The sequence below is a fragment of the Diceros bicornis genome, chromosome 2 (genome assembly GCF_020826845.1).
Source record: "Diceros bicornis minor isolate mBicDic1 chromosome 2, mDicBic1.mat.cur, whole genome shotgun sequence".
Taxonomy (NCBI): Eukaryota; Metazoa; Chordata; class Mammalia; order Perissodactyla; family Rhinocerotidae; genus Diceros; species Diceros bicornis.
In genome coordinates, this window is record NC_080741.1 from 68,420,866 (window position 1) to 68,448,838 (window position 27,973).

Below are 27,973 nucleotides of genomic sequence, written 5' to 3' on the forward strand. Positions count from 1 at the left end.
CAGGGCAAAACTATTTTCATAATAATACTAAGAAGTTATTTTCTTTTTTTCATGCTCATTTCACAAGTATACAGGAGAGTTTTACAGAGGCTACATGACGTGTTAAAATGTCATTATTCTGATGGCCAGTGGAATATGTGCTAGTGTATAATCTTGTGTTTTAAAATTCTCTGTTTTAATTCCTAATGTGGTAAATATTGATAGATATAACCCACATAAACACAATAAATTTGGAGAGTTTAAAAGAATCCTAAGACAAAAACAGTTTGAGAATTGCTGTTTGAGGTATGTGGCTATGGCTAAGCCTGTTAGAGGTGTGATTAATTTAATGCTGAAAACACCTCTATGAGGCAGGCTCTATCATCATCCCCATTGAGCACGTGAGGAGATGAAGGCCTGGAAAAGTTAATGACTGGCAGACGGTCACATCAGTAGTAAGTTGCAAAGCCAGAATTTGAACCCAGGTTTCGCATTCTTAACTATTCTGCTGACTGTGCTGTCAGGCATGCTGTCTCTCAGAGAAGCACCAGAAATGCCTGGATTTTGACACTAACTTCTCAGAAGAGGAACTGACTTCTCAGAACCTAGGCCACCCTGCAGGGAATGTAGATGTGAAGATTATCCCCGTGGACACTGTAGAGCAGAGACCACATTCTAGTGGCTTGTGGGCTGAGTCCAACCCACGGATGTGTTTGATTGGTCTTATGCTATGTGAAAAATCAAACAATTGGGTATCATTTTTTTAATCTGGGAGATTTCACATAAAAAAGAAGTTCACCTGGCCAGCTAAATTGAGAAATTGGAAGATCTAGCTAGACTAGACTAGTATTCCCAAATGGCCACGATCAGCTGCAGTTTATGTCAGCTGTTCCTTTTAGATAAGATGTGTGTCCTCTGATTTGCCACAGACCTTACCACTCCATGTTACCCTACAGTTTATGTCCGTCATTTATGTTACCTGTTTCAAGTGTTTGGATTGGAAACAGTTGGAGATGTTCTGTCTACTGCATAGTGTTTATAGCCAATCTGTTCTCAACTTACTTGAAAACCAAAAAGATACTGACAGTAAAAGAGCAAAATACATCCCACTCTGATTACCCCAACCTGAATGTAGTAAAGACCTCACTGACAATGCCAATAGAGAGCAAGTTGCTTCTTTTCTTTCTAAAGCACAAAATTCTAATTCATTAAAGAATAAGGATCTGCCAGTGAATTAACATTTATTTTTAAATGTGCAGCCGTTTCTTTTTTAAGTGTAATAGTGAAATGAGCACATTACACCCATTGCCCTCATTTTATGTTTATTTTAGTAATGTCTGTTGTCCTCATCATTATCGTGTCTGGACCCTTTATGAACCTTAAAATGTCTCTGTGAACCTCTGTGTGCATGTTAGATCAGTCATTTGAAGCAATTTGAGATTGTCAACCTAAAGGACTTCGTTATCTTGGGCATTTGGACCGAATTATTGAATTTCAAATTTTTATGCTTAAAATAGCTCCCATTTCAGCAGTGAATAACCATTTATCATAATTTTTAGATATATATTTGTTTGGCATTTTTTCTTCTTTTTCCTCCCCTCAGACTATAAGTTTCCTAAAGGTGGCAAATGTATTTGTTCACAATGTATATTCTGTGATTTGCACACTGTTTAGCACATACTAAAAGTAAATAGTGGAATGAATAAATAAGTAAATGTATAAATGCATCAGTTGTGTATATGATAACTCTTAGTCTTCTCTAGCCCCAAGAATTATATTAAAAGATTTTCAGTAAAAATTTTCACGCTTCCTAATTCGAGGGTTAAATTGGGAAGACATTTATTTCTTATTTTCCACATAAATAAACATCCAGTCGTGTGTGTCTGTGTATATTTTTCCTGTTCTATTTAGGATAGCTCCCCCTCTTTCTGATGCGAGATCAGTAGGAAAGTTACATATCTATCCAGCTAAGAATAAGATGTACATTAAGACCAGGATGCAAGATACGGCCATTGAACTTGAACGTTCATCACAGAGACTCCTCCATCCTTAAAGACAGTCTTCCTGCAGTCGGCAGTGGCAGAGTTATTCGGCCATTAGGAAAGTCTCGTGTGTAATAGTAGCATTTAGGCAATGTCTTCTCCAAAGGGGGCATGTAGCTCTTAACCTATTGCTGCAAGAGAAATACCATTGTCTATTAATACCACTGGAACTAAAGATGAATAGTGAATCGGCCTTGATCTGACCGTGAGTTTGACTTTGATAGCTCATCACTTAAAAAGGTTCTTTTATATTTATGAAAAAAAGCATGACGTCAAGCCAGGGGGAAAAATTGATATCAATATTTAAGACCAAACTCTTAGGGCTTCCAAAAAAACGGCCCCTTGTGTGAACGTGTTTTTTTTACATGCATAACTAATTAGCTTAGGTTATTATAAGCAGGACCGCTGTGATAAAGTTTCCGGTGGTGTCTCGGGATACCTTGTTTATAGTGCCTTCTCTATGCCAGTCAGTCTTCGAACCGGAATTACAGAAAGTAGAGGGAGTGAATAGTCTACCGTTTCTCGTTGGACTGGGGCCACCTAAAACGTTGTTATGCTGGAAATGCTAGAATATAATCACTATCAGGTGAGCTTTATTCTTATTCAGTCTCTGAAATATAGTGCAATCAATTGGATAATTCAGCTTTTCATGTTATTGCAGTAGACACTGTTTTCAATAAGTACAAATCTACTATTTTAATGCTGTTTATTGTTTGATACCATAAGAAGTAATTCAGTGTAATTTTGAACAAAGTAAGTATTAGTAGGATATACTTTTTTCCCTGGCGCATGGCTATGCTCTCTCCTTGAGCTCCTGAAATTGTGTTTATCAAGGAAGAAGTGACTTTAAAGTGAATATTATTGCTTTTTTAAAAAAGCATTCCTAATTCTGTATTGATATTTATAAGATAGGAAGAAAAATATCCTGGTGGCTTAATATTCATGCCTTTAAAAACACATGCATGTAAGAGTTACGCTTTTGCTTAATGTGGAATTGCTTTTTATGTTGAGTTCAAGCTCTTAATTAAAATGTTGAATAATCATGTCCAAATGAAAGTGGGAGGAATTAATCCACAACTAGTTGATTTAATCATCAGAATGTTTCTGTTTATTTTCTGCAACCATTTTACAGTTGGTTCTTAAGGAGTTTTTTTTTTGTAACAGAAAGCTGTTCTGTTTGCCAAAGAAAGTGAAATAAATTGAGCTATGCTTCTTCTTCTTGGATTGTTGTTTTGATCTTAATAAACCTTTCAGGTGTGTTGGGGAAATTTTTGCCCTACAGCTACTTGCAAATTTTTAGTTATTAGACATGAGAAGAAGGGCACAAGGTTTTAAAGAGATGTACCGCTAATTAGCAGGGAAATAAAACAGGGCAAAGTATTACCCCAAATCCTAAGAGTTAGACTTTAAACTTCAGTAATATCAAAATCCATGAGCACAGTGCCTGGTACATAACAGGGGCTTAATAATTTATTCTGTTGGTGGACTGGCCAGTCTCATGTTTGTGCCTGAGAGAAAAGCTGTCCCAGACTCACGAATAACAGCGCTGTCTTCTCTTCCCTCCGTGGCTATGTTCAGGTGCAGACCCACCTCGAAAACCCCACCAAGTACCACATACAGCAAGCCCAAAGGCAGCAGGTAAAGCAGTACCTTTCTACCACTTTAGCAAATAAACATGCCAACCAAGTCCTGAGCTTGCCATGTCCAAACCAGCCTGGCGATCATGTCATGCCACCGGTGCCGGGGAGCAGCGCACCCAACAGCCCCATGGCTATGCTTACACTTAACTCCAACTGTGAAAAAGAGGTAATTCATGTCTCCTCCCCTCTTCTGTTTTCTTACACTGAATGACTGTCTGTTGGATATTATTCCCGCACTTGACTCTGGACTCTAGTCTGTCCGTCCGTGTGGCCATATTCACCGGCCTTTGTCCCAGATTCGCCAGCATGGCTGTTGCACTCCAGCCTCTTGTCACCGTCACTGGGTTATTGGGTTATGGTGCATGACAGGCGACCTGGCCCGCTCCGAGTGGAATGCAGAGGCGAGGACACTTTCTCTCTTAACCTGTTTCTGCTTCGTTAGCTGAGTGCACTCTTCTCTTCACTGCCTTTCCGTTTATAAAGCAGCGAAAATGCAGAGAGAGGAGAAGGGAAGGTGGAAAAGGAAAAGGAAAAATAGAAAAGGTGTAGGACAGGCGATTTAGAAGTTCCACTTGTTGTGAATGTCTGGAATATTATTTCTCCCTGAGTTGAAAAAAAAAAAAAAGCATGGAATGTGTGTGGAGGAATTTGAATAACATAGCACATGAGAATTTTACGGAGAAGCAAAGGTTTAATGGCTAGATAAATTCAGTTTGATAATAAAATTGTCGCTGCCCATTCAATCTGCTTTTGTAAAGACTGGATTGGAGACAAGACTCAAACGCACCTCACGCTAATTGTTGCATCCAAATTTGAAACATAAAAGACCTGAGAGTTGTGATTTAATGCCAGTTATTTCCAAATTATGAGATGATGAGCCTCGTTTTAATGGAGTTTTACTGTACTCTGAAATGTTTATGTGATTTCAGAGGTGACATTCCTGAAGTTCAGTTGATTTTAATTTCTAGAGGGACTAAGTCTTTTCCCCTGTGTCCAAGCCAGACCGCCTTGTTCTTCTCTGGCCATATTTGTCATCTATCAAGCTGATTTGATGGACTTTCTTCCTTCATTATTTCGTTTCTTGGTCAGATTCTACTTTATTTGAAAGCTTAGTTCATCTTGTTGCTGCACCATCAGCCTCGTGTGAACATGTCGTTGAAAAGTCATTTGCAAATCCAAGTCATGGGCTGATTTTGCTTGTGTTTTTGCAGGGGTTTTATAAGTTTGAAGAGCAAAACAGGGCGGAGAGCGAATGCCCAAGTATGAACACACATTCACGAGCATCGTGCATGCAGGTACTGAATGACTCTGCAGTCCAAGGATGTAACACTTTGTAATGAGAATCTATATTTGTGGCTAATCACACCTTCCTGATGACTTAAGGGTTTTCTTCCCCCCCCCCATTGATTTTTTTTTTTTTTTAAATACAGAAAGTTATGAACAGGGCCATTTTCTTCATAATATCTCATGATTAAATAATTACTGGGGAAATTAAACTTAAAATGTATTTTTCCCCAAGTTAGTTTAAGTCATTAAAAAGTGCTTAAAATACATAAATTTTAATAAATAAAATGTAAAATGCTGTGCTTTATTTACATACCACCAGCAATGTATTTTATGCAAATTTGTAGGGTAGCAACTTTGATTAGTAAAACCAAGATGTGTGTGAGATCTATACATTGTTTTAGAAAATGGAATCTCATGGAACATACATTTTGAAACTTTATTAATTTAATAATATTTAATGGATATTTTCCCAAGTAATTAAAGGTTCTTCTATGATATCTTATTTAATGAATATATAAATTATGCTACATTCATTTATTAATATATTTATATATTTAAAAATGTATGTATAGAGATATGAGAAAGAATAACCAAAACATTTTTTTTTGCTTTTCTATATTTCCTATTAACTCGCATTACTTTTTTCATAAGAGAAAAAAAATTGTTTTGAAAATTCTATCACCTGAATCCCATTAATTTTATTTCCCTAAAAATAAAATTAAAAATATACAAAGAAAGGTTGTTCATAAGTCCCCTCGCCCATTTGCCTGTTCACCTACTCAATTAGAAAATGATCTCTTAAAAACAAACAGATAAAACTGGTGTACCTAGAAATGGAACTTAATAAACAATGTGCTGGCAAACTGACCTCCAATTATTCTTCTCAGGGGTCACATAATAACACTGATTTTTTGATTGTTTACTATATTCCTGGTACTATGAGCTCTTTATATGGTTTATCCTTAAACCTCACAAGAATTCAGTAAGGCAATGAGTATTATTAACCCCCTTTTACAGATTGACACACTGAAGCTCTTACAGATTAGGGGCTTTGCCCCTAATATGGAAAGTGGGAGAATGAAGATTCCAACGAGCCCCATAACAATGGAGCCTGTTCTCTTTAATTGGAAGTGGCAAAAAGACACAAAGGACCATCCCTCTGAGTTCTGAGATTTCATTGTGTACTTATGAAGCACGGTTAAGATCCAAGCCTGTGTGTACACGTGCACACACACACACACACACACACACACGCAGACACTCCAACTAGATCAAATACAGAAGGTGTTTACAAAGAAATGTTTTCACAGACTTGTCTTTGCAAGTGCTGCAATGCACATGTAATCACTGTTGTTTGTTGTCATAACCGATGTTTTGGTACTTCAGGAATAAACTTGACCTAGTGGGAATGGCAGCTCCACGACAGTAATGATAACCTCGTCCTGGTGTTCTCCTTGGGGAGTACCAAGCACACTGGCAGCTGTACAAGGAGAAATTTATTTTACGAGTACACTGATCTTATTTATAAGATCAGTGCAGGGCTAGCCAGTGGCCTGGGAGTCACAGTGCCCTACATGCCCCTGTGGGAGCAAAGGGCTGAATTTACCATCTGTTTTCCTACTCCAAAGAGGATGTGGGAAGGATATGGGGCAGAGTTCTTAGAGAAACAAGGAAAAGGCAGCTATCATTCAAGATGAAGTTTCCGGGTTCTTCTTTCTTGTTTAGGTTGGGCAGTTTAGCATCGCAGTTGAGAGCATGGGTTCAAATTGTGGCTCTAACCCTTCTTTGATGTGTGACTTTGGGCAAGTTGCTTCTCATTTATCTCACCTGGAAAATTAGTAAAATAACAGCACCTACCCTGATAGAGTTATTGTCAGGGTAAATAACTTAGCCCATGCAAAGCCCTGAGCTCAGTGCCTGGCATCTAGTAATCACTCACTAAGTGCTGGTTGCAGATGTCATTCTTATCACCCCCTAGTGTTAATGGCCTCCAATAACATTCATATTTGGGGAGGAAAAGGACAGTTACTTCTTAGAATCTAACTAAAGAGTGTTATTGCTTTGGGTAAGAAAAGACCATGGATCTCTTTTTGGGTTGCTTTGCACAGTTTTTGCTTATATCTGTCTCTCTCCCATTGCCCCTTTTCCTGCAGATGGATGATGTGATCGATGACATTATTAGCCTAGAATCAAGTTATAATGAAGAGATCCTGGGCTTGATGGATCCTGCGTTGCAAATGGCAAATACGGTATTGATGACTTTTTTTCCCCAAAGAAAATCTTGAGATGTTTCTAGTGTTCTCTCTCTTTTTCTTAACTTTTAGTTTCTTTGCAAGGGATTCATTGAGAAATTTATTAATAATAAAACAGAATTATCTCAGGATCAGAAATAAGTGACTTTGACATCAGAAATTAAGAATTTCTCATGAGTTTATCAGTAATCCCATGATAAAGCTCTACATTCCCTGGACTCCAAGTCCACTTTCAGTGGTACGTTAGACTTTCCAATTCCCCTGACATCTAATGCCCAACTTAGTATACTGCTGCCAAGGGAAATGCTATGGACTATACTATTTACAGTGGTATTCTAGTTGACCTGAAAAATAAATGCAGTTTTTAAAGGTGGTACCTTACTAGTCATGGGTGATAGAGGGATAGTCTTCAACAGTGAAATTTATTCTAATTTTAGTTAATAAACCAGTGGTCATAATTGCTCCTATGTTACTTATTTCTCTCTATAATTTAGAGCCTTGCCTGTATTGTTTATTTTTTTTCACTCCTTACATATGTGTCTTATGTTACTGTTTGCCAAAGTCTTTTTGCAGATCTTATGTAGCCCTTGCAGTGATTCTGAGTCAAGTTGGGGTGGTGTCATTGCCCTCAGTTTTAAGATTACAAAAGGTTAACTAGTCTTGCATAAGATTACATAGCTTAGGTGTGTCACAAGAATACTTCAGTAGGTCTTTGAATGCCTAGTCCAGTCTTTCTCTGTTTTCTGTAAGAGCAAAGCCACGAGACTCTCATATTCTTTAATAACTAGTATTTAAAAGACTAACTTCCGTGGGGGAGAGAGTGTAAAAGGGAATAGTTATTTAATGGGTATAGAGTTTCAGATTTGCAAGATGAAAAAGTTCCAGAGATCTGTCTCACAACGATATGAATATACTTAACACTACTAACCTGTACACTTAAAAATAGTTAAGGTAGTAAATTTGATGTTATATGTTTTTTACCACAATAAAAAAAATTATTTAAAAAGACTAAATTCCAGTAATAAATTCCCTCTGCCAGGGCGCATGATAGCTCTCGCTTATTTACACCAAAAGACTTAGTAAACTAAATTTTCATAGTTAGCATTTTCTTTTCTTTTCCATCTTGATCCAGTTCTTTAAGTTCACTTACTTGAAATCTTGAGGGGTGAGGACTTCCCTTGAAACCTCAGAGCTTCTTCTAGGATCTTTAGTTTCTGTCAGCTTCCTACCCTTGTGAACTTACCCCCTGGTTTTGAAAGAACTAAATGTTCTGTTATCCTGACGAGTGTTTCCATTCCAAACTCTCCCCACCCTCTTTGAACTCTTGGTTGGCTTCCATCTGCTTTCAACTATGTGCATCCCTTGAGGCTGACTACACTTGTCAGTAGTCAAAATCCTAGGACAAACGTGAGCAAAACACTTGGGGGAGCTTGCACTAGGGAATTTATAAATATACCCAAAGACCTGGCTATATTTATAATGTTTTCATGGCCCTGGCAGCATTAATCAGCAATGGCCCAGTCATCTCAAAAGAAGTTTGCTGATGAGGGTGGTCACTTTGCCAGTGGTATCAAATGGGTACCTGAGCACACTCAGGACTGTAGAATTGATGTGTTCTTTTTTTAGGTCATTGTCATTGTCTTTTTTTTCCCCCAATGGTGAGGATCTTTGAAGTCATCTGATCCAGCCTAGTACTCAATGCATTAACTTCCTCTTGCATATCCTCCATCCCCTACAAAAAAACAAAAGGCAGGCATCCAGCTTCTTGAAAGCCTCCCGTGAAGGATATGCAGTAACTCACAGGAGAAGCAGTGAAGCACAATGGTTAGGAGTTAGAGATTTGTGATCAGACTTGGGTTCAAATCCCAAGTCTGCCATTTACCATGTGACCTTGCAGGTTACTTAGCTTCTTCAAGTCCTACATTTCCCCATCTGTAAAATGGGACTGATAATTGGACTTGCCTCACATGGTCATGTCACTTGATAAAGTATATATAGTGTTTAGCATTAGAAACGTAAGTGGTATTCAATGTCTAAATCAATAAGTGTAATTTATTAATTAGAATACCAAATAATTTTGATAGTATTTTATTCAGCTGATATTCATTGAACACCTGTAATGTGTCAAGCTCTATGTTAGAATAACATCATACATAATAATCAAAATATTCCTCACAGTGAGTCTCTGTAAATTCCAGGCACGGGTCCCAGTTTGCCTCATGGAGAACTTGTCCTCATGACAACCTTTCTCAAAACAGTTATCATGACCCCCATTTGCTTCTCCCCTTTAGACTGAATACTCGTGTCTCTGTAGTCAGTCTGCATTAGAGTTGACATCTTATTCCTTAATTATCTGATTGCTCCTGAACTAATTTTACTGTAGATTTAGCATTTTTTAAATGCCTAATATGTGACCAGCACTAGGTGAGGTGCTGTGGATGCAAATGAGTAAGGTTGCTTCCTGTTCTCATGGGGCTTACTGGTCTGGAAAGGGGAGACCACTTTAGCCCTTGAATGGAGAAGGATAATTTAGGAGCAGAGAGGCCATCTCGGAGGAGTTCTCATATAGGAATGATCCTCTGGGCAGAGTTGAATTAATTCCCAGCCATGAGGGGAGTAACCTACAGCAACCCTCAGAAGTCCCTGACTTTGTTTCAGCATCCATTTCTCTTCTATATTCCCACCCTGGAAAAGGCTAAATGTGCCCCACTGGAGCCTTCCCATGATGAAACTATTTCAGCATTTTACTATTAGGGGAAAGACAATATAACATAGATGTTAGGAACACAGACTCTGAGCCAAACATCTGAATTCAGTACATAGGCTTGGGTGAGTTATTTGACCTCTCTGCCTCACTTTCCTTGTCTGTAAAATAGGGATAATAATAGCATCTAAAACACAGAATCCATGTGAAAATGGATTAAGAGTTAATGCACAAAAAGCATTTAGAACCATCCTGGCCCTGATAGGCTCTCACTAATAGTTACCAGCTATTATTCTTGGTAAACTTGAGTTTTAGTTGTCAAAATTAAATAACAAAGCTACTACAACTTACTAACATTTAAATTTTTTTCCCCACACTAAAGTTTAAACTTAATGTTTTTCATGTTGGGCATTTTTTTCCCTTTATTTGATTCTTTGAAATGCTTTACTTAAAGTTAACTACTTAAAAAACATAAAGTGGAAGGGACACTTAGAGAAGAAACTATCCTAAGGGAATTGAAGTCTAGAAATAACTATTCTGAGAGCACAAGGGCCCTCTTGTACCATCACAAACAAAGAATAAAAGTCCCAGTTTACTTGTTCTAACAGCGTTCAATTGATATTCAGAGAAGAGGACCATCCAGAGAGAGAAAAATAATAACGTTTTACAATTATCATTGACTTGGAAAAATATTCATTTTGGTGGAGCTTGAAGAACTCGATTCAGACCAAGTTTGGGGCACAGACCCCTGCCTGTCTACGTTCTCTTTCTTTGTCCTGATTAGACTGTGGCTCTCATCTGTCCTTTGTGTGGCTTGTGTGCTGAAAGTGAAATCTTGTCCATCAGGTTAATGCGCTGGATAAACACCCAGCAAAGACACAACATATCCATGTTAACAGAAGATGCTTCTTCCTCTCCTTTAGCTGAAAAGGTGTTGTTCTGAGCTAATTAGGATAATAATTGTGTTTCTGAAGGAATTTTTCTAACCCAGAAGGAGAAGCACAGATTCCTTTCTTAAATATGCATGGCCAGGAGACTAATTTTTAATTAGAGAGCCATATTATTGTAATCAACCTTCCTTTTAGTAGCTTTAATAAGATGACATGCATTAATACCAAGAACATAAGCCACCATTTACCACCAGGTCTCTCAGCTTTGGCACTATTGACATTTGGGATGGATAATTCTTTGTTGTGGAGGCTGTCTTGTCCGTTGTAGGATGTTCAGCAGCATCCCTCGCCTCTACATACTAGGTGCCAATAGCACCCTCCTTACAAGTTGTGACAAGCAAAAATGTTTCTAGACATTGACAGATGTCCTCTGGTGGGAGAAACGCTGATTTAGGGTAATGAGTGGGCGCTTCAGCCTTGCAGATCCCCTAATTTGAGATTTGCATTGTAATGTGGTACAATTGGGGTAATGATTGACAGGATACTTGTTAATTAACATGGCAGATAGTTTTGTTGATCAGAGTGAAAATTAGCTTGACTGTCCAAATTGTAGACTGGGAATAGAGTACTTTCTAGAAAATTACAATATTACTAAACGTAGCAGCTTATCGACCACTTAAGTAGCAGGCACTGTGTTCCACCTACTTTATCTCATTTAATTCTTACAAAGCTCTGTGAGATGGGTGATGTGATTGCCACTTTTCACTGGGGGACACCATACCTCCGAGAGGCTAATATCACACGGCAGGTCAGTAAGAGAGGCAGGTTTTAACCCAGGTCTCTGACTCCTAAACCTAGGCTGTAAATCACTGCACTATTAATTTGTAAATTTGAGTATCCACACTTGGTTAGTGAGCGACTTTGCTCAGGTCCACGTGGAGATTAATTGAAAATTGCAGTTTCTACTTGGTTAATATCAGCAGGTTGATACTGCCCCCCAAATACTGCTATTAACATGGGACATGAACCTCCTACCAACAATCTCCATTCAGACATAGCAAGAACTGTGGTTTTCTTTCTGTAAAATCTGTAAGATAATGTACACAAAGTGCCTTTCTAGTTCTGTGCCTGGCCCAGAATAGGTGCCCACAGTTACATCTTCCCCATCAGAATACTCTGGCAGGCTCTATGCCACCTACTCCTCATCAGCAAGTATTGGAAAAGCAGCCGAAACGGGAAATTTTTACGGGACTAGATAGAGAGTTATAAGCTGCTTTTTGGACTGGAAGTAATGATGCCTGAGCTCAGTGGAGTGCCTCATAAGACATCTTATTATAGAGATTTTAATTCATCTCCTTTCTTGGTGGGCACTGCTGTCAATCCATGCCAGTCACAGCCATTTTCTCTTAAATTTGTAACCCCCTCCCAATGCATTTGTCTCTGAGCCTCCCCTAGTCTTGCGTCACTTCCACCCCCCCTCCCCCTCCCCCCCCTCCCCCCCCTCCCCTCTCCCCTCTCCACCCCACCTGTACGTCCATCAGTCTTTCCATCTGTTTCCCCATTTCCACCCCACCTCTTGTGTCTTTGTCTCTGTCTCATTCCCAGTTTTTGATTCTTTTGCCCTTTGTGTCTTTCTATCTTGGTCTTCCTCTTTCTGTGAGCTTGCATTTATTATTAGGTTTATATATCCATATCTTTCTTTAGAGTATGGTTAGAAAATATATTCTTGTTCTGAAGAAGCTTATAATTAAGTATCTGTTCAATGTAGATCCATTGGTAACTTAGAGGTTTTTTTTTTAAAGATAGCTGTACCTATCACTTGCCTATTATATATTTATCCCTAACAAATCATCATTATAACACGATTGCATGTTTTACATACAATTTGCATATGAAAACATAATATATATGATTTGTATTTCTAGAGCTATGGGAATAATTTTTTTAGCTTGTTGCCTTGAATTTTGAAGTCACCTTCTTGGTTTATTAATACCCAGGAGTTCTCCCCAAATCTGACACTCCATAAAGATAGGATAAAGCTTCGGAATCCAGATGAGTTGCCAGATGTCATAGCAGCTTTATAGGTTTCAACTCTCTGACTTTTTACAGTGCTGTATTGCAACATTTTGTGCTCCTTTCACTTTGCTGTGTTAAGTTGGACAAGAATAAAACTGAACATACACAAGGCAAGGTCGACCCTGACAAGGTGACCTATTTCAAATAAAACCACTTAGTGAACTGACAGCTAATAATCAAAGTCACTTTTTATCAATTCCTTAGCTAGAAGGCCTTGAAATGAGGTTCAAGGGCATTTTAAATTATCACAATACATTGTTTTATATGCACATGTAAGTGGGGTATGTGTATTACATTTTATATACATGATATAAATGCTGCCTTCAAAAAGGAGCAAAAGACTAAGTGGAGAAGAGAGAGACATGCTCTGCTGATCTCTGCTAATCTGTCTGTCCTCCCTGCCCCAGCCTCATTTATATTAACCTGTTGAGATGTATCTTATTCTATGTGCAGCCCTCCTCCATCTCTTTAGCTAGGGGTTTGGTTCTTAGAATATTTATTTAGAAGCCATGATAGGAATAGATGGCTGATGGCTACCAATGAGGGAAAACACATTGGATTCTCTCTTTATTTCATATTCTATATTTTCACCTGTATGTTAGTGGTTATTTGAGAGAATGAAAGATGCTATATTGCAGTACAATCTTTACTAGCTACCTCTCAATCACTAAACATTTAAATCACACTTAAATGCTATCTAAATTTACTTTTCTCAGATGTAGAGTAAAATTCAGTGTGTGTAATGAAGTAAGAAAGGACTAAAAGACATAAAGTCTTACCTGGTAATAATAGTTATAGGAGTTGTTTGAATTAAGCTGGAAATGAGAATTTTCTATGGTGAAAGTGGTGAGGTCGTTTAATTGTGTCCCTGGAATTAACATTTAGAACTTTATTTCAGGGAGTGGGAGTAGGAAATACAATAGAGCGTATCAAACTCCTGAATGAACCAGTCACAGGGAAATGCATGTATGATAAAAGGAAGTCGATGTTGGGAAGAAATAAGTTCACTACTTTATAGTGTTCAATTCATAACTAGAGAAAAACGGTCTTAAGCTAGCTTGGGAACGCTAAATATTTCTTCTTTTTCTTTTCTTTTTTTTTTAGGTGTAACTTTTTGTTCTTTTACTAAAGTCAGGGGGCTCCCTCTTGTGGCTTTGTGAAAAATTTCAGTTTCAAGGAAAATAGCTTTTCTTGAGCAATAAGGAAACTATTTCTTTTCCAATAAGAAAACACTTTTCCTTGTAAAAGTACAAGAGCGAATAAGGGAGAGGGGAAGAGAGGGAAGGAAGAAAATTGACTTTAATTAAAAACCCGATTTGGTGAAAAAGGTCATCCTGCATAGAACCCTGTTTTACCATAATAGCCAGCTTTTACTGAACTTCTACTATATGCTACTAGATGTGCTGGATAATGCTCAAAACAAACTATAAGCTGGGTAGTATAACCATTTTTATGGGTCTGAGATTCTGCATTCTTTCCTCTCTCTAAGGGAGCTAGCTAAGGAGACCATATATCTGTGACAGAAGAAAAGGTAAACATCCCATGTTTCCTAGTTTAAAAAAATGGCTTTCTATATCAAACCATTTCCCTTAAGTCAACCTGGAATAGGATATGGGTTTTATGTGAATAACTTAGGAATTGTTCAACAATCCATTTCTGTTACTGTTTTTCTGTCTCTAGTTACCTGTCTCCGGAAACTTGATTGACCTTTATGGCAACCAGGGCTTGCCGCCCCCAGGCCTCACCATCAGCAACTCCTGTCCAGCCAACCTTCCCAACATAAAAAGGGAGCTCACAGGTAAATACCTGGCAAATGTGCCTCTTACTGGGGATTTTCTGCAAACTCTCTGATAAGCAACATTATCAAGATAGTGACCTCCAGACAATTTCCGACTCACAGACATGCTTTTTTAGCTCTATGCAGTGGTTAAAACATTGAGCAATATTTTCAGATAGTGGATTTATACTTGAAAATCCTAGTTTCCAGTATTTCTTGAGATACTGGGAACTGGGGCCGCCATTACTCCATGGCATCATTACTCCATAACTCCCATCATTGTGTTCATGGCTGCTGTCCCCTTTGGAATGGAGGCAACAGACAACACTTTCCATTGTAAAATGTGTCCACCCAGTCTGGTGTTGATGTTACTTGCCAAGCCCTTAGAGGCACTGAGTTTGAGAACCCTGGTCTGAGTTTTCCTTTGACACATTCAAGCCCACAGTTGGGATAGGGTAAGAATAGATTTCTTACATCTTCAGATGCCTCCTGTTATTTTTGCTATATCATGGTGCAAAAGATTTATTACAGAAAAGAAAAAAATAAATTATAAAATGGAGCAATGGGTATTGTTTGTTCTTGAGGCAGGTGTGAAATTACCAATTTCGCCATTTTGTTTAATGCTTTTCGGAAGGCATTTGGCCGTTAAAACATGACGAAACGATATTAGAACTGGCATTCTACCATGCTGAATTTTATGGCCCTCACCTCGTCCTCCTTTTTATTACTTGGTTCTTGCATCCTGGAAGATTGGGTGAACAGACTGAGAATATGGAATATTGATTTGGTGCAGAAAATTCCTGTTCTGTTCAAGGGTATCTCTTTAAAAAAATACTTCAGAAAATTGTGGCAGGATAAAGACTTTTTAAAAGAAATCATTGATTTGAGTTGAAAAAGATAACCGATTAATTAATAAGTAAAAACCAATGGAAACCAACAAATAAGTAGATACCCTACCAGGAAGGAAAAGTACCATGGAGTCTTAGAAAATATTGCCAAATGAGATCTATATTAAATAATGATAAAATATGGTTAGAGCGACATGAATGAAATTCTTTCTACTTCAGTACAAAGTGGAGTTTTATGCTTCAGTGGCTATAAGTTATACTAAAAAGATTTCTATTTTGAGGTAAAATTCTGAATTATGGTACTATAATATTTCAGATATCACTTCTGAAAAGAAAATAACAGAGGTTCCTGAATCCCAAGATTACTCAAACAGCATGTTTTTTTCTTGTTTTGTTTTGGTCTCTGTAAAGCAAAAAGTAATCCTTATCACAGAGATCTCACAAGAGTTGCTCTGCTGCAAATAGACCTTTCCAAATGGAGTTGCCACCAGATGCCTCTGTACCCTGTTCCTATTTTTGTTTTGATAAACTCAGACTAGTAAATAGTTGCTCCTAAGAGTCATTAAATAATTTCATTCTAGAAGGTTCTGATAGAACCTGGCTCCAAGTTCTGAAAAAATGAGTTTATGCCCGTAAATCCGTTAGAGATTCATTTTGGGGGCTTCTCTACTCTGTTTTTGTGTCACTGTGTTACACGAGGCATCAAAGAAAGACAAAGTTCTACTGCCCAAAAAGAAAATTTGACTCCTGATAATAGACTATCAATAGCAAATTTTCATAGTTTTCTAGTTATTTTTCTCTTGTTCATACCTGTATGATTACAGCGTGTCATACATCTTTGTCACTGGTCTTTTACCATTTTCTAGGAGCCAAGTTTTTGCATTTATTTGATTTGATTCTTTTGGAAAAATGCAAATTTTATTAAAGTCATAATTTTAAAAACTGTATTTTTACTTAGAGTCAAGTCAGATAAGCTTCCATATGTTTAGAAAATGAGCTGTTTTGAAGTTTACTTTATTGTGTGCCTTGAACAGTTCCAATTTCTAATGACTTCATTCACGTGCACAGCGTGTATTTTTCCCACAGAGTCTGAAGCGAGAGCATTGGCTAAAGAGAGGCAGAAAAAGGACAATCACAACTTGAGTAAGTTGGTTTTATGTTCATACTATTTGGTATTGGAGTTGATGTTCCCCCATATATCAAGATGTTTCCAGAAATTGTGGAGGGGAAAAACTGATTTCTAAACGTATATTTTATGGAAGAAAATTGTTTTTCGGAGGAACCAAGGTATACATTTTTTCCCATATTTCTGATCAAATTGAATTTTTTTTATATCCTTGTTTTCAGTATCCTGAAGAGTATTTATTTTCCTTGTTTATAGTAATGGTTTGTGTGTGTGTCTGTGAGAGTGAGGGAGAGCTGATCCCCAACTACCCACTTATAAATGTTGCTCACACTGAAACTTATTAACAAAAATGAATTATGGGATCACCTTCTCCAGTGAGATTTGAAAGAAAAAAAATGAAACATCTGGAAGGCAGTAAATGCGTGTGGTAGCCTCCCAAATTTCTGACTTAAAAAACAAAAGTCTTCTAACATTTGAAATTATTTTCTATGTGTTTAATTTACTCTTGATCAAATCTTTAAATTTTTACTATGAAAACTTAAAATTTTTGTTTTATAAACAAATAAGAGAGGCTGCACGATAAAAAAAAGGGATTGGGCGTGGAGATAGGAAATAGTTTGCATGTGTGTGAATTTCTCATTTCATGGCCTCCTTTCCTCTTTTTTTAAATTGATTTTTAAAAATATGAGTTACGTATAAACACTTTTTCCTTATCAAAATGGTAGAAAAAGGCCAGATTTTTCCTTTGATCTCCAGGAATAAGAATTATTGTTTTCAATTTGCTGCTGGTCTTCCCAACCTCTATGTATTTAAGAATGTACGCACATATGCGCACAGAGGATAAATAGCATTGTTTTGTGTGTATTTTAACACAAACAATGTCATATTGTCCATATTCTGTTGCTGCTTGCTTTTTTTTTCAGCAGTATGTCCTGAAGACCTTTTGCTGTTATTAATCTAGATCTATCTACTTTTTAAAAACTGTTGCATAGTATTCCACAGTGTGACTGTGTGATACTTAGCAATCATCCTACTGCTAAGTGTTTATCTTGTTTCCAGTTTTTCCCTATTATTTTAGAAACAATGCCACAGTCATCATTTGCATACAGGCCTCTTTGTGTACAGGGGAGTTTGTTTCTCCAGGTTAGGTACTGAGAAATGGAATAGCTGTGTCCCAGAGGGGGTGAGTTTTTTCTTTTAATAGATACTGCCCTTCCCAGTTCTCATTTCAATAGGAGAAGCTTTCCTCATCTTTTAACCAAGAGATTTGGACTAATATTTCAAAGGTCTTCTCTAGCTTCCAAGTAATTTTACTCTTAAGATATTTCTTCTTTTAAAATGCCTTAGAAATAAGGTAATTAGGCATTATCCAAAACTTCACCTACCTGATATGTGGAAAACTAAGTTGGATCTTGTCAAAAACAATATACGCCTTTACTTAGGCACCTAAACTCTCAAGTTCAGGGTTGTCAGTAACATGCCAACATGGTCACCTCAAACTCTGGGAGCTGTAAAACCATCTTATGATCTCATCTAACCATTGGAAATAACACTCAAGGTTAGAGTCCCTGTTGGCATAGTTCTTCCTCTTCTAGGAGTTTATTACTCAGTGAGAAGAGCAAGTGACAGAATAATATCTACAGTATCCCGTTATGTAAAGAGATACACTGTCTAGGAATGTGTGTGTGTGATGTGGATGTGTGTATGTGTGGGAGAAGATCTAGGAGTCACCCTTATCCATGACGATTTCCTCAGATGTCTAGATATGGATGGTATAAGAAGTTAGCTTTTACTTTTTACTTCATACGTTTTTGTATTTTTTGAAATTTTTTGCAAGCTTATATCAGTTTTGTAATAAAAAAATAATTGGGGAGGGAAGGCACTGAAATAAAGATAAAATGTGATACATCTAAATGTTGACAATGAGAGGTGTCAACAATATGCTAAGTGAGAAAAGATAGATGCAGAATTGTTTTCAGTGTAATTCTATTTTAACTGTATCATTCTTTATTTAACACATAGTTATTAGGGGACTACTACGTGCTAGACTCCTGTGGGTGCTTGAAATGCAACAGAGAATAAAAACAATAAATAAATGAAATATGCAGATATTAAATGGTAGACAGTTCTGTGAGGAGACAAAGGGCAGCCAAGGGGGTAGAGTGTCAGGATGGGCATGGGAGGTGGTGGTTCAGCTTGAATTGGGTGGTCAGGGAAGGGTCATAGGTAAATTTGATTCACTACCTGAGGGAGGTGAGGGCAGAGCTAAGGTATCTGGGGGAAGAGTGTTCCAGGCAGGGGGGACAGCAGTATGAAGTCCTAAAGTGGGGAGTGTGTCTGGCTTGGTTGAGGAACAGCAAGGAGCCTGTGGGGCTAAAGGGGGGGGGAACACAGGTGAGTCACAATAGGAGATGTGGTCAGAGGGGTAGGAGGGCCAAATCCTTGTAGGGCACCTCAAAGACTTGGCTTTTCTCTAGGTGAGATGGGAAGTGATTGGAGAGTTTTGAGCCAAGGATTGACATGCTCTAACTTATGTTTTAATACGATCCCTGTGGCTGCTATGTTCTAGAAAGGCCAAAGTGGGTAGGGAGTGAGTGAAGCAGAGATACCAGTTAGGAGGATTGCAATAATCCAGGCACAAGATGATGGTGGCTTCTGTCAGGTGGCAGTGTAGGGGACAGTTTCTGGAAATATTTTGAAGGTAGAGCCAACAGATTTGATGATGGATCATATGTAGGCTGTGAGAGGGACAGAGCTGCAGCACTGATCCAAGGTTCTGGCCTAAACAACTAAGTGAGGTGGGGAAGCCTGTGTGTGAAGCTATTTGAGTGGAGAAGATCAGGAGCTCATCTTTGAAGTGTTGGACTGTCCACTAGACATCCATATGGAGACATCCAGTAGTCACTTAGACGTGTGAGTCTGGAGTTCTGGGGAGATGTCTGGCCTGGAAATATAAGTATGGAGTCATCAGTGTATACATGGTATTCAAAACTGAGACTAAATGAGATCACCAGAAAGTGATCGTAGATAAGAATTCTAATGACTGTGTCCTAGATGCACACCTGTGCCGTGGCCGTGTGCGTGTTTATTTTCAGAGCAGACAAATAATCACAAAGGATATATAAGAAACTTAACAGTGGTTCCATCTGGATCTAGGGGACTTTTAATTTTACTTATAGGGAACTTTTATTTCACTTTTTGTATTTCAGTATTGTTTTGATTTTTATGATTATCATATACTTGGAAAAGTAAGAGAAAGTATCAGCTTCAGAGTTTTGGAGGAGGATAGCTAGAAGATCAGAGATCCAAAAATTCCTTCTTCAGAACCATTGATATCATTTACTGTTTCTATTTTATTAAAGTCTAATGATAAGGCAGTATGATATATGACTGATTTAATCATAGAAATAATCACTCAGCTAAGAAGAAAAATGCAATTTATATATTGGGAAAGCAGTGAATAAAATTTATCTAAGTGTACAGAATATTAATGAGTGAAACATAAATATATATTAGACTATAATGTATTTAAAGTAAAATATTAAGAACTTTAACCCAATTTATTAGACCTTAAATTATTTAGAATTAATTCGCCAGACTAGGTAAATTAGACACGTTTATTAACTCATATGCCTTACTCTTTCACCCTCCCCTAAGAAGATGTTAATTTAGTTGAACATACAACTGGATTTATAATATAAGAATGCTGTTAGGTTGCAGGGTGTAGTTAAAGATGCTAGACTTAAGTTCCAAGGTTGTCTTATCCAGTATAGTAACCACTCCACATGTCTGCCTGTTGAGCACTTGAAATGTAGCTAGTCCAAATGGTGACGTGCTTGAAGTGTGAAATACACACTGATTTCAAAAAGTTAGTACAAAGAAAAGAATGTAAATATCTAATTTATAAATTTTTGTATTGATTACACATTGAGATGATAATATTTTGGATAGAGTGGTTTTAATAAAATGTTAAGTTAATTTTACCTCTCTTTATCTTTGTAACGTGGCTACCAAAAAATTTAAAATTACTTATGTAGCTTGCATTGTATTTCTATTGGGCAGTGCTGGGCTAGAGCAGGGGTTTTAGTATGACCCGTGAGTTAAGAATGTTTTTTACATTTTTAAATGGTTAAAAAAAATCAAAACAAGAATAATATTTTGTGATATGTGAAAATTCTTTAAAATCCAAATTTTGGCATCCCATGTTTCTCATTAATAGACTTGCATTGCAAAAAACTGTCCCCAGTTAATATTGCCAACGTTTTGAATTTTGTCAATAAAAAATTTGTGGAAATCTGTTTTCTCTCTGTCATGTAAGTTATATCCTCAATTTTTGCCATTTAGCTCGCAAAGCTAAAAATACTCACTCTCTGGCCCTTTGCAGAAAGTTTGCCACCCCTGGTCTGGAGGCTCAGGGTTGAGTTCGGGCTGTTCCCCACTTATTGCTGGGTGTCCTCCTCAAGTTCCTAATATCTCCAAGGATGTTTCATCATTTGTAACTGAGGATAGTGACTCGTTTCAGGGTTGTTATAGGATCGAATGAGAAATTGCATATCTCAGGGCTTTGTAACTGATCAAGTTCTGTATAAAGCTAGCTCATTTTTTCAAGTGCTTCAACCTCAGTACCAAAAACATGGTAAAAACGGGGAAATAGAGGTTCAGGGGTTGCATTGTCCTAAGCCGGGGAAGTTAACACCCACATGCCTTGAATGGGATGTGCTGACTGTGTATGTGGCGCTGATACTGATGGCCCTTTCCTGTGCTCTTTTCTTGAAGTTGAACGAAGAAGAAGATTTAACATAAATGACCGCATTAAAGAACTAGGTACTTTGATTCCCAAGTCAAATGATCCGTGAGTACAATTGCGTGTTAATCTGCATCGTATCTTTTTTCATACCTTAATGTTTTTTCATATGTTGCAAAAATTGGGCAGTTATAAAAATTATAGTAAAGAAGTGCCCCCTCTCCCCTTTGTCTCATTCTTAATTACTTCTTACACCTTTCTTTTGGTTACTCTCATCAAACTGCAATTTCAAGAGAAATAAACTGAATTGTACAAAAGGATTCTTGGAAGTGAGATGTTCAGCTTTGGGTGTGAGGAGGTGGCTTTCTGAAATCTGAGAATCCTTGGCAAAGAAGCACCAAGCTGCCAAAAAAAGTTATTTTAACAGTTCATGCAGTACAGAGATTTCAGTCGCTATTAAAGCAGGATTTGTTGACTATTTGTTCTTCAGCTCTGACAATATCTGTAGGCGCTGAGAGCTGATATTGGAGACCTCAGATTTAACAGTATTCCACAGACAAAAGGTCAATTTTTTTTTTTTTTTGAAAACTTGCATGCTCTTTGTATGTTTTACCCATCTAGAAAAAAAAGTAATTTTTAATCCTCTTCTGAGTACAGGTTAGCTAATTTGGGTTTCGACTTTCAGGCTCCCTGCCTCCCCCCCCGCCCCCGGCCCCTTTTAGAGATAACAGTTGTAAAGATAATTTTCCTGGCAGCAATGTCAGCAAATAGGACAACAAATACACAATTTTTATCCATTAGAAATTGGCCCATTTGAAGTAAGGGGTTAGAAGATGTATACATTTTAATGGCTCCCACAGGCATTCTATGAAATTAGCCTTTGAATATGACCTTTTAGCTACCTAATAAAATGTAAAGATGAAATCAAGCATTATTCATGCAAGGCTTATTAAATTTGCTATTCACATTATTGTCAGGGAATTTATGACAAAGTAAAATAAAACCATTGCCCATTGTAAGGTGGTTTTGATGGATGTTCCACCACAATTTCCATCATCAACATTTTGCTTTCCCAGGTTTCTAGGAAAGCCATTTTGAAACTCAAAACATTCAAATTCTCAGTTCTGCAGCACAAATTTATCCTACTAAGGGGCTGTGACCTTCATTTCCTATAGTCAGTCTTGCATGATAGTTGAAATTGAATTCCCATTTTCCTGTTCTTTATCAGCGTTTGCTTTTTAGCATATTCTTTTAAACTGTAGCATGTGAATCTCTTTAGCAACATATTATGAAATTATGGGGCTACAGTGAAAGCCTCTATTTGCATATCTTCTTTCTCCGTTGTATTAGAATACTTATGTGTTTATAATCTGAACTGATAATGATCTTTAATTGTAGGCATTGTTTTAAGATAAAATGGACTATTATGTATTACGGGGTTTTCCATACCGGGTTGCTGGAGCAAGCTTTGGGGCTGCTATAGAGAAACAGTATAGCTGATCAGGGTCTCAGCCCCATTCTGTCTCCTCCTCTAGATCAGATCTGCTTTTGTCACTTTATTTACTGGGGATCTGTGTACACTTCTGTGTGAAAAAAGGGTCACTCTCATTAACAACGACAACAAAAAGTTAGAAAACCTTTCCTTTAAGCCCCAAAGCATAATTGATTGATTGGGTCTCACAAGGAAGCAAAACCCAATATATTTGACTGAAATAGTCACTTACAAATTGAGTAGCTGCTTGCGTGTTTCAATACTGATTTCTCACCTTACTGGCCTAGTTAAGGCATCTTTCAGTGTAGTCACATTTTTCTCTGGCTGCTAAAGTTTCTGTTTTGGCCTTAGCTCTGAACATTAAGTCTCTTGGCTTTCTGCTCACTCTGAGGGTCTCAGGACACCTCCCTGGGTTGCCATCTTTGGTGCCCAGACCCCGGGGAGCAACCCCAGGGAATTCTCAGGGGGCTGTAACTCTGCCTCTCATGGGAGAACTTCTGTTTTGTTCTTCATCTAACCCGTATGAGGATCAATTACTTGGTGGCTTGTTTTTGTTTTTGTTTTTGTTTTTTTAAAGATTTTATTTATTTTATTTTTTCCCCCCAAAGCCCCAGTAGATAGTTGTATGTCATAGCTGCACATCCTTCTAGTTGCTGTATGTGGGACTCGGCCTCAGGATGGACAGAGAAGTGGTGCCTCGATGTGCACCCGGGATCCGAACCCGGGCCACGAGCATTGCAGCGCGCGCACTTAACCACCAAGCCACAGGGCCGGCCCTTGGTGGCTTGTTTTAATGGCCCTTCATTCACATGTCCCACCTGATACTTCCGATCTGCTTTTAGCAGCTATAGATTTTGAAGTAGGAGGTTTATGATACATTAAATTGTTTTTGTTTTCATCATTGTCATTGTCATCATCATTATGAACATTGTCTATAAAAGGGCTCAGATTAATTTAAAGTGCTACAGAAATATTACTTATGTAATTATAATTTCATTCTTAATTATTTTTCTGGAGTGCTCTAAACTTTTCAACTCACTTTTACCTACATTTTAATGGCGTTCTTAATTTTCTCATATATGAGTACATTAGAGCTGTAATGATTGAAAACTGAGAGGAACCAAGCTCGGGCCATCTTGGTTTGAATTCCAAAACAGTCCCTTACTAGATGTCTGACCTTGGGGAAGATACTTGAATTCTTGTACTTCATATTTCTCATCTGTTAAAAAAAGGGGGCGAATCAGAATATTTCTACCTAGTTTAGTTGTTTTGAGGACCCAATCACATAAGAGGAAGAATGGTATAGTGGTTTAGGTCATGGAGTCTGGAGCCAGATTCCCTAGGCTGTGTGACCTTGGACAAATTACCTAATGGCTCTGTGCCTTAGTTTCTCAATCTGTAAAATGGGGATAATATTAGTGCCTCCCATTGGGATTGTTATGATTAAATGAGCTGTAAAACACTTTAAAAAGTACCTGGTACATAACAAATACTATTTAAAGATAGCTATTATGGGGCTGGCCGAGTGGCACAAGCGGTTGGGTGCGCATGCTCCGCTGTGGCGGCCCAGGTTCGGATCCCGGGCGCGCACCGACGCACCGCTTGTCAAGCCATGCTGCGGCGGCGTCCGATATAAAGTGGAGGAAGATGGGCACGGATGTTAGCTCAGGGGCAGTCTTCCTCACACACACAAAAAAAGATAGCTATTATAATTGTATGTTGAGCCCTTAACACAGTGCCTGCTTCATTATTCGAACTGCATTCTAAACTTTTCACATTCATATGTGGAAGTGCCTCCTTTGATTCCAATAACATACCAATGAAGCAGCTCATGCAAGTGTAGTATCACCATTTTATAGATGAGGAAATGGAGACAGAGAGAGGTTAGATAATCTGTCTATGAAAATTCATGATAGAATCCAAGGATGCCACTTTTATGTGCACACAACCAAGTAGTGGGATCTCACGGAATTTTTTTTACCATAGCTCATTCCATCTGAGTGAATTAACTTTAATACTCCTAGGAACCTATAAGAAGTTTTAAATAAAAATATAGTGTTTAAAAATATTGACTCTGTAATCAACAGACCTAAATTTAAGTCCTGACTCCACTCTGTGACCTAGGGCAAGTTGAATAGTCTCTGTTTCAACACGTGCACAACGTCCCTCCCTTTCACGGTGCTTTTCTGAGTTAGGTGAGATAATGTATAAGAAATGGGGGGATAGTGTCTGGCATGTGGCAAGCACTCAATGCAGGATAGCTATTATCAACTTATAATTGTTATAACATCTTTAGAAACTAAATGCTCTGAATATTGAATTTTCATTGAGCCTCAAATCCTGAAAACGTCTGTTTTCTTCCATTTTTATTACAGAGACATGCGCTGGAACAAGGGAACCATTTTGAAAGCATCCGTGGACTATATCCGAAAGTTACAACGAGAACAGCAACGTGCAAAAGAACTTGAAAACCGACAGAAGAAACTGGAGCATGCCAACCGGCATTTGTTGCTCAGAATACAGGTACATGGCATGCATCGTGTAAAGTTTACTGCATGTTACTGACGTTAAGATGAGAGAAGAAAGGGTATAATGAGCTATGAGGAAGTTGACTTACGTGATCCTAATAAGTTGATACTCATTATTTGTGGATTTCCTATTTGTGAACTTGCCAACTGGTAAAAATTTATTTGTAACCCTCAATTGAATATTTTTGACACTTTCATGGTTGTTCTCGGATGTGTTCAAGGCAGCAAATTTGTTTCCCAATGCACTTGTTCCCAGATAAGTTTCGACAAGGCGATGCTCTGCCTTCTTGTTTCAGCTCATGATGTAGACAGTGTCGTTTTTGTAGTCTATATATTGGCATGTTTTTCACATTTTTGTGTTTTTTGTTGGTGATTTTGCTGTTTAAAATGGCCTCTAAGCCTAGTGCTGCAGTGCTGTCTAGTGTCTAAGCACAGGAAGGCTGTGATGGGCCTTATGGAGATAAGTTTTGTTCAGGCATGAGTTATAGTGCTGTTGGCTGTGAGCTCAATGTTAATAAATTGACGATATATATTAAATAAGGTGTCTTTAAACAGAAACACACAAAAAACAAGGTTGCATGTTGATTGGTTGATGAAAATGTGTGACTACTCACAGGAACCTAACCTTGTATTTCTCTATGAGCAATGGTTCAGTATTCACTAATCCAGTGTTCACAGTGACTTTATAGATCATAACTGTCTTAGTCCATTTGTGCTGCTATAACAAAAATACCATAGACTCGGTGGCTTACACAGCAGACATTTATTTCTCACCGTTCTGGAGGCTGAGAAGTCCAAGATCAAGGTTCCAGAAAATTTGGTGTCTGATGAGGGCTTGCTTCCTGGTTCATAGAGAGCTGTGTTCTCACTGTGTCTTCAAATGGCAGAAGAGGGAGGGATCTCTCTGGGGTCTCTTTTATAAGAGCAATAACCCCATTCATGAGGGCTCCACTCTTATGAGCTAAAAACCTCCCTGCACCTCCAAATACCATCACATTGGGGATTAGATTGCAAAGTATGAATTTTGGGGGGACACAAACATTCAGTCTATAGTAATCACTACCTTGAATAATGAGAATTGACTGTAGTTGTTAAATACAAAGATGCCTTGGGGCCAGCCCAGTGGTGTAGTGGTTAAGTTCCCGGGCTCCACTTCAGCAACCTAGGGTTCACGGGTTCAGATCCCGGGCACAGACCTACACACCACTCATCAAGCCATGCTGTGGCAGCATCCCATATACAAAACAGAGGAAGTTTGGCACAGATGTTAGGTCAGGGGCAATCTTCGTCACCAAAAAAAAAATTACTGAAATGCCTTAGTATTTGGGGGGAAAAGTGTGGTCTGTCATCAAAGCTCATCTCTATAGGGAACTTGGGAATACCAAGAGGATCTTATCATCAAGATATAAATTTTAGAAGTAGTTAAAGAGAGTGAAATTATACCATATGTATCTTTAACTTACCCTATACACTCTTAGAGGGAAAAATACTAATTTTAACAATATATGAAATTCATCCGTCATTCCATTTAGTGAGTGTACAGACCAGTGTGAGCATGAGATGGAGGATCCCTCTTTAGTATCAGCTCTCGGTACTTCTCCTAGAACAATCAGCCTCTCAGGCTGAGTGTAAAGACATAACTTTCTCTGAAATTGTCTCGAAGAAGAGAAAGAAAAACTGACTCTCTGCTAATGACCGAAGGAGTTTGCAAGGGTAATTTTAATTTACTTGCTGACTTTGAACGCAACTTACCAGTAAGAGTCAATGACGCTGTGTCTTCTTGAGTAGATGGACTCACCTTTTACCAGGTTTTGCCGTAGAACAATGGTTGTGTTTCAGATTGCCAGTACAACTATTTATGGAACGGCAATGCAAAGGATGACACTTTAGAGACTAGCGTGTTTCTTCAACTGATGTTAATCCCGGACACTGAACTTATTTACCAGAGTAATTCATTTATAACAATGGTCTCCAGTCTTTCTAATGCCCTACAACACTGTTGACTTTTCTAGATGTCACCTCTCTCATTTCACTGCAGTAATCTTCAGCCGTGGGATAGGGAGGCAGAAGGCGGTTCTCCTCTAGGCGGTGCATTCTAGAATCTCGGGAGTGAAGTAGAGGTCATATGTGATTTGAAAATCCTCCTTCCCCTCTCCCCTCTTTTTTTTGGCTTTTGTTGTTTATGTTCCATCTCTTCAGTAAGTAGCCATAGGTCTTTAATCTCTTGAATTTAGTATACCCATTTATAAAAGCAGCTTTTCCTAATATATTATTTCCTTATACGAATATTAAAATATAATACCTATTTTGAAAGAGAAGCTATGTTTCGTTTTAAGGTTCCAAACACATCTCTTCATTTGCACTACAAACATTATGAAATATATGCATTGGAAATTCTCTGGTGATGATGTCTTGGGTTTCTTCCAGTGACACTGCGAGGCAGCTTTTAGAACTTTTGCGTATCATGGAAAACATTATTAATTAGGAAAGCTCTGTAATGCATTACAGCTGAAGCTGAAATCTCCATTATATTCCCTAGAGAATTAAACTTAATCCTTTTTGATACGCACTGATGTTATGTATCTAAA

General features: G+C 38.0%; 1 protein-coding gene across 4 annotated transcripts in view; it reads left to right on the plus strand.

Moving 5' to 3' along the window:
• MITF (melanocyte inducing transcription factor) overlaps positions 1 to 27,973 on the plus strand; it is a 214,099-nt gene that overhangs the window by 179,548 nt on the left and 6,578 nt on the right. For 2 of the 4 annotated variants that reach the window (XM_058562867.1, XM_058562875.1), the window contains exons 3-9: positions 3,600 to 3,827; positions 4,873 to 4,956; positions 7,102 to 7,197; positions 14,551 to 14,668; positions 16,564 to 16,638; positions 21,398 to 21,473; positions 25,233 to 25,380. In XM_058562867.1, the coding sequence (XP_058418850.1) occupies positions 3,600 to 3,827; positions 4,873 to 4,956; positions 7,102 to 7,197; positions 14,551 to 14,668; positions 16,564 to 16,638; positions 21,398 to 21,473; positions 25,233 to 25,380 (825 nt within the window). The remainder of the gene's footprint in view (positions 1 to 3,599; positions 3,828 to 4,872; positions 4,957 to 7,101; positions 7,198 to 14,550; positions 14,669 to 16,563; positions 16,639 to 21,397; positions 21,474 to 25,232; positions 25,381 to 27,973) is intronic. The other 2 variants (XM_058562884.1, XM_058562893.1) reach the window with 1 other exon arrangement.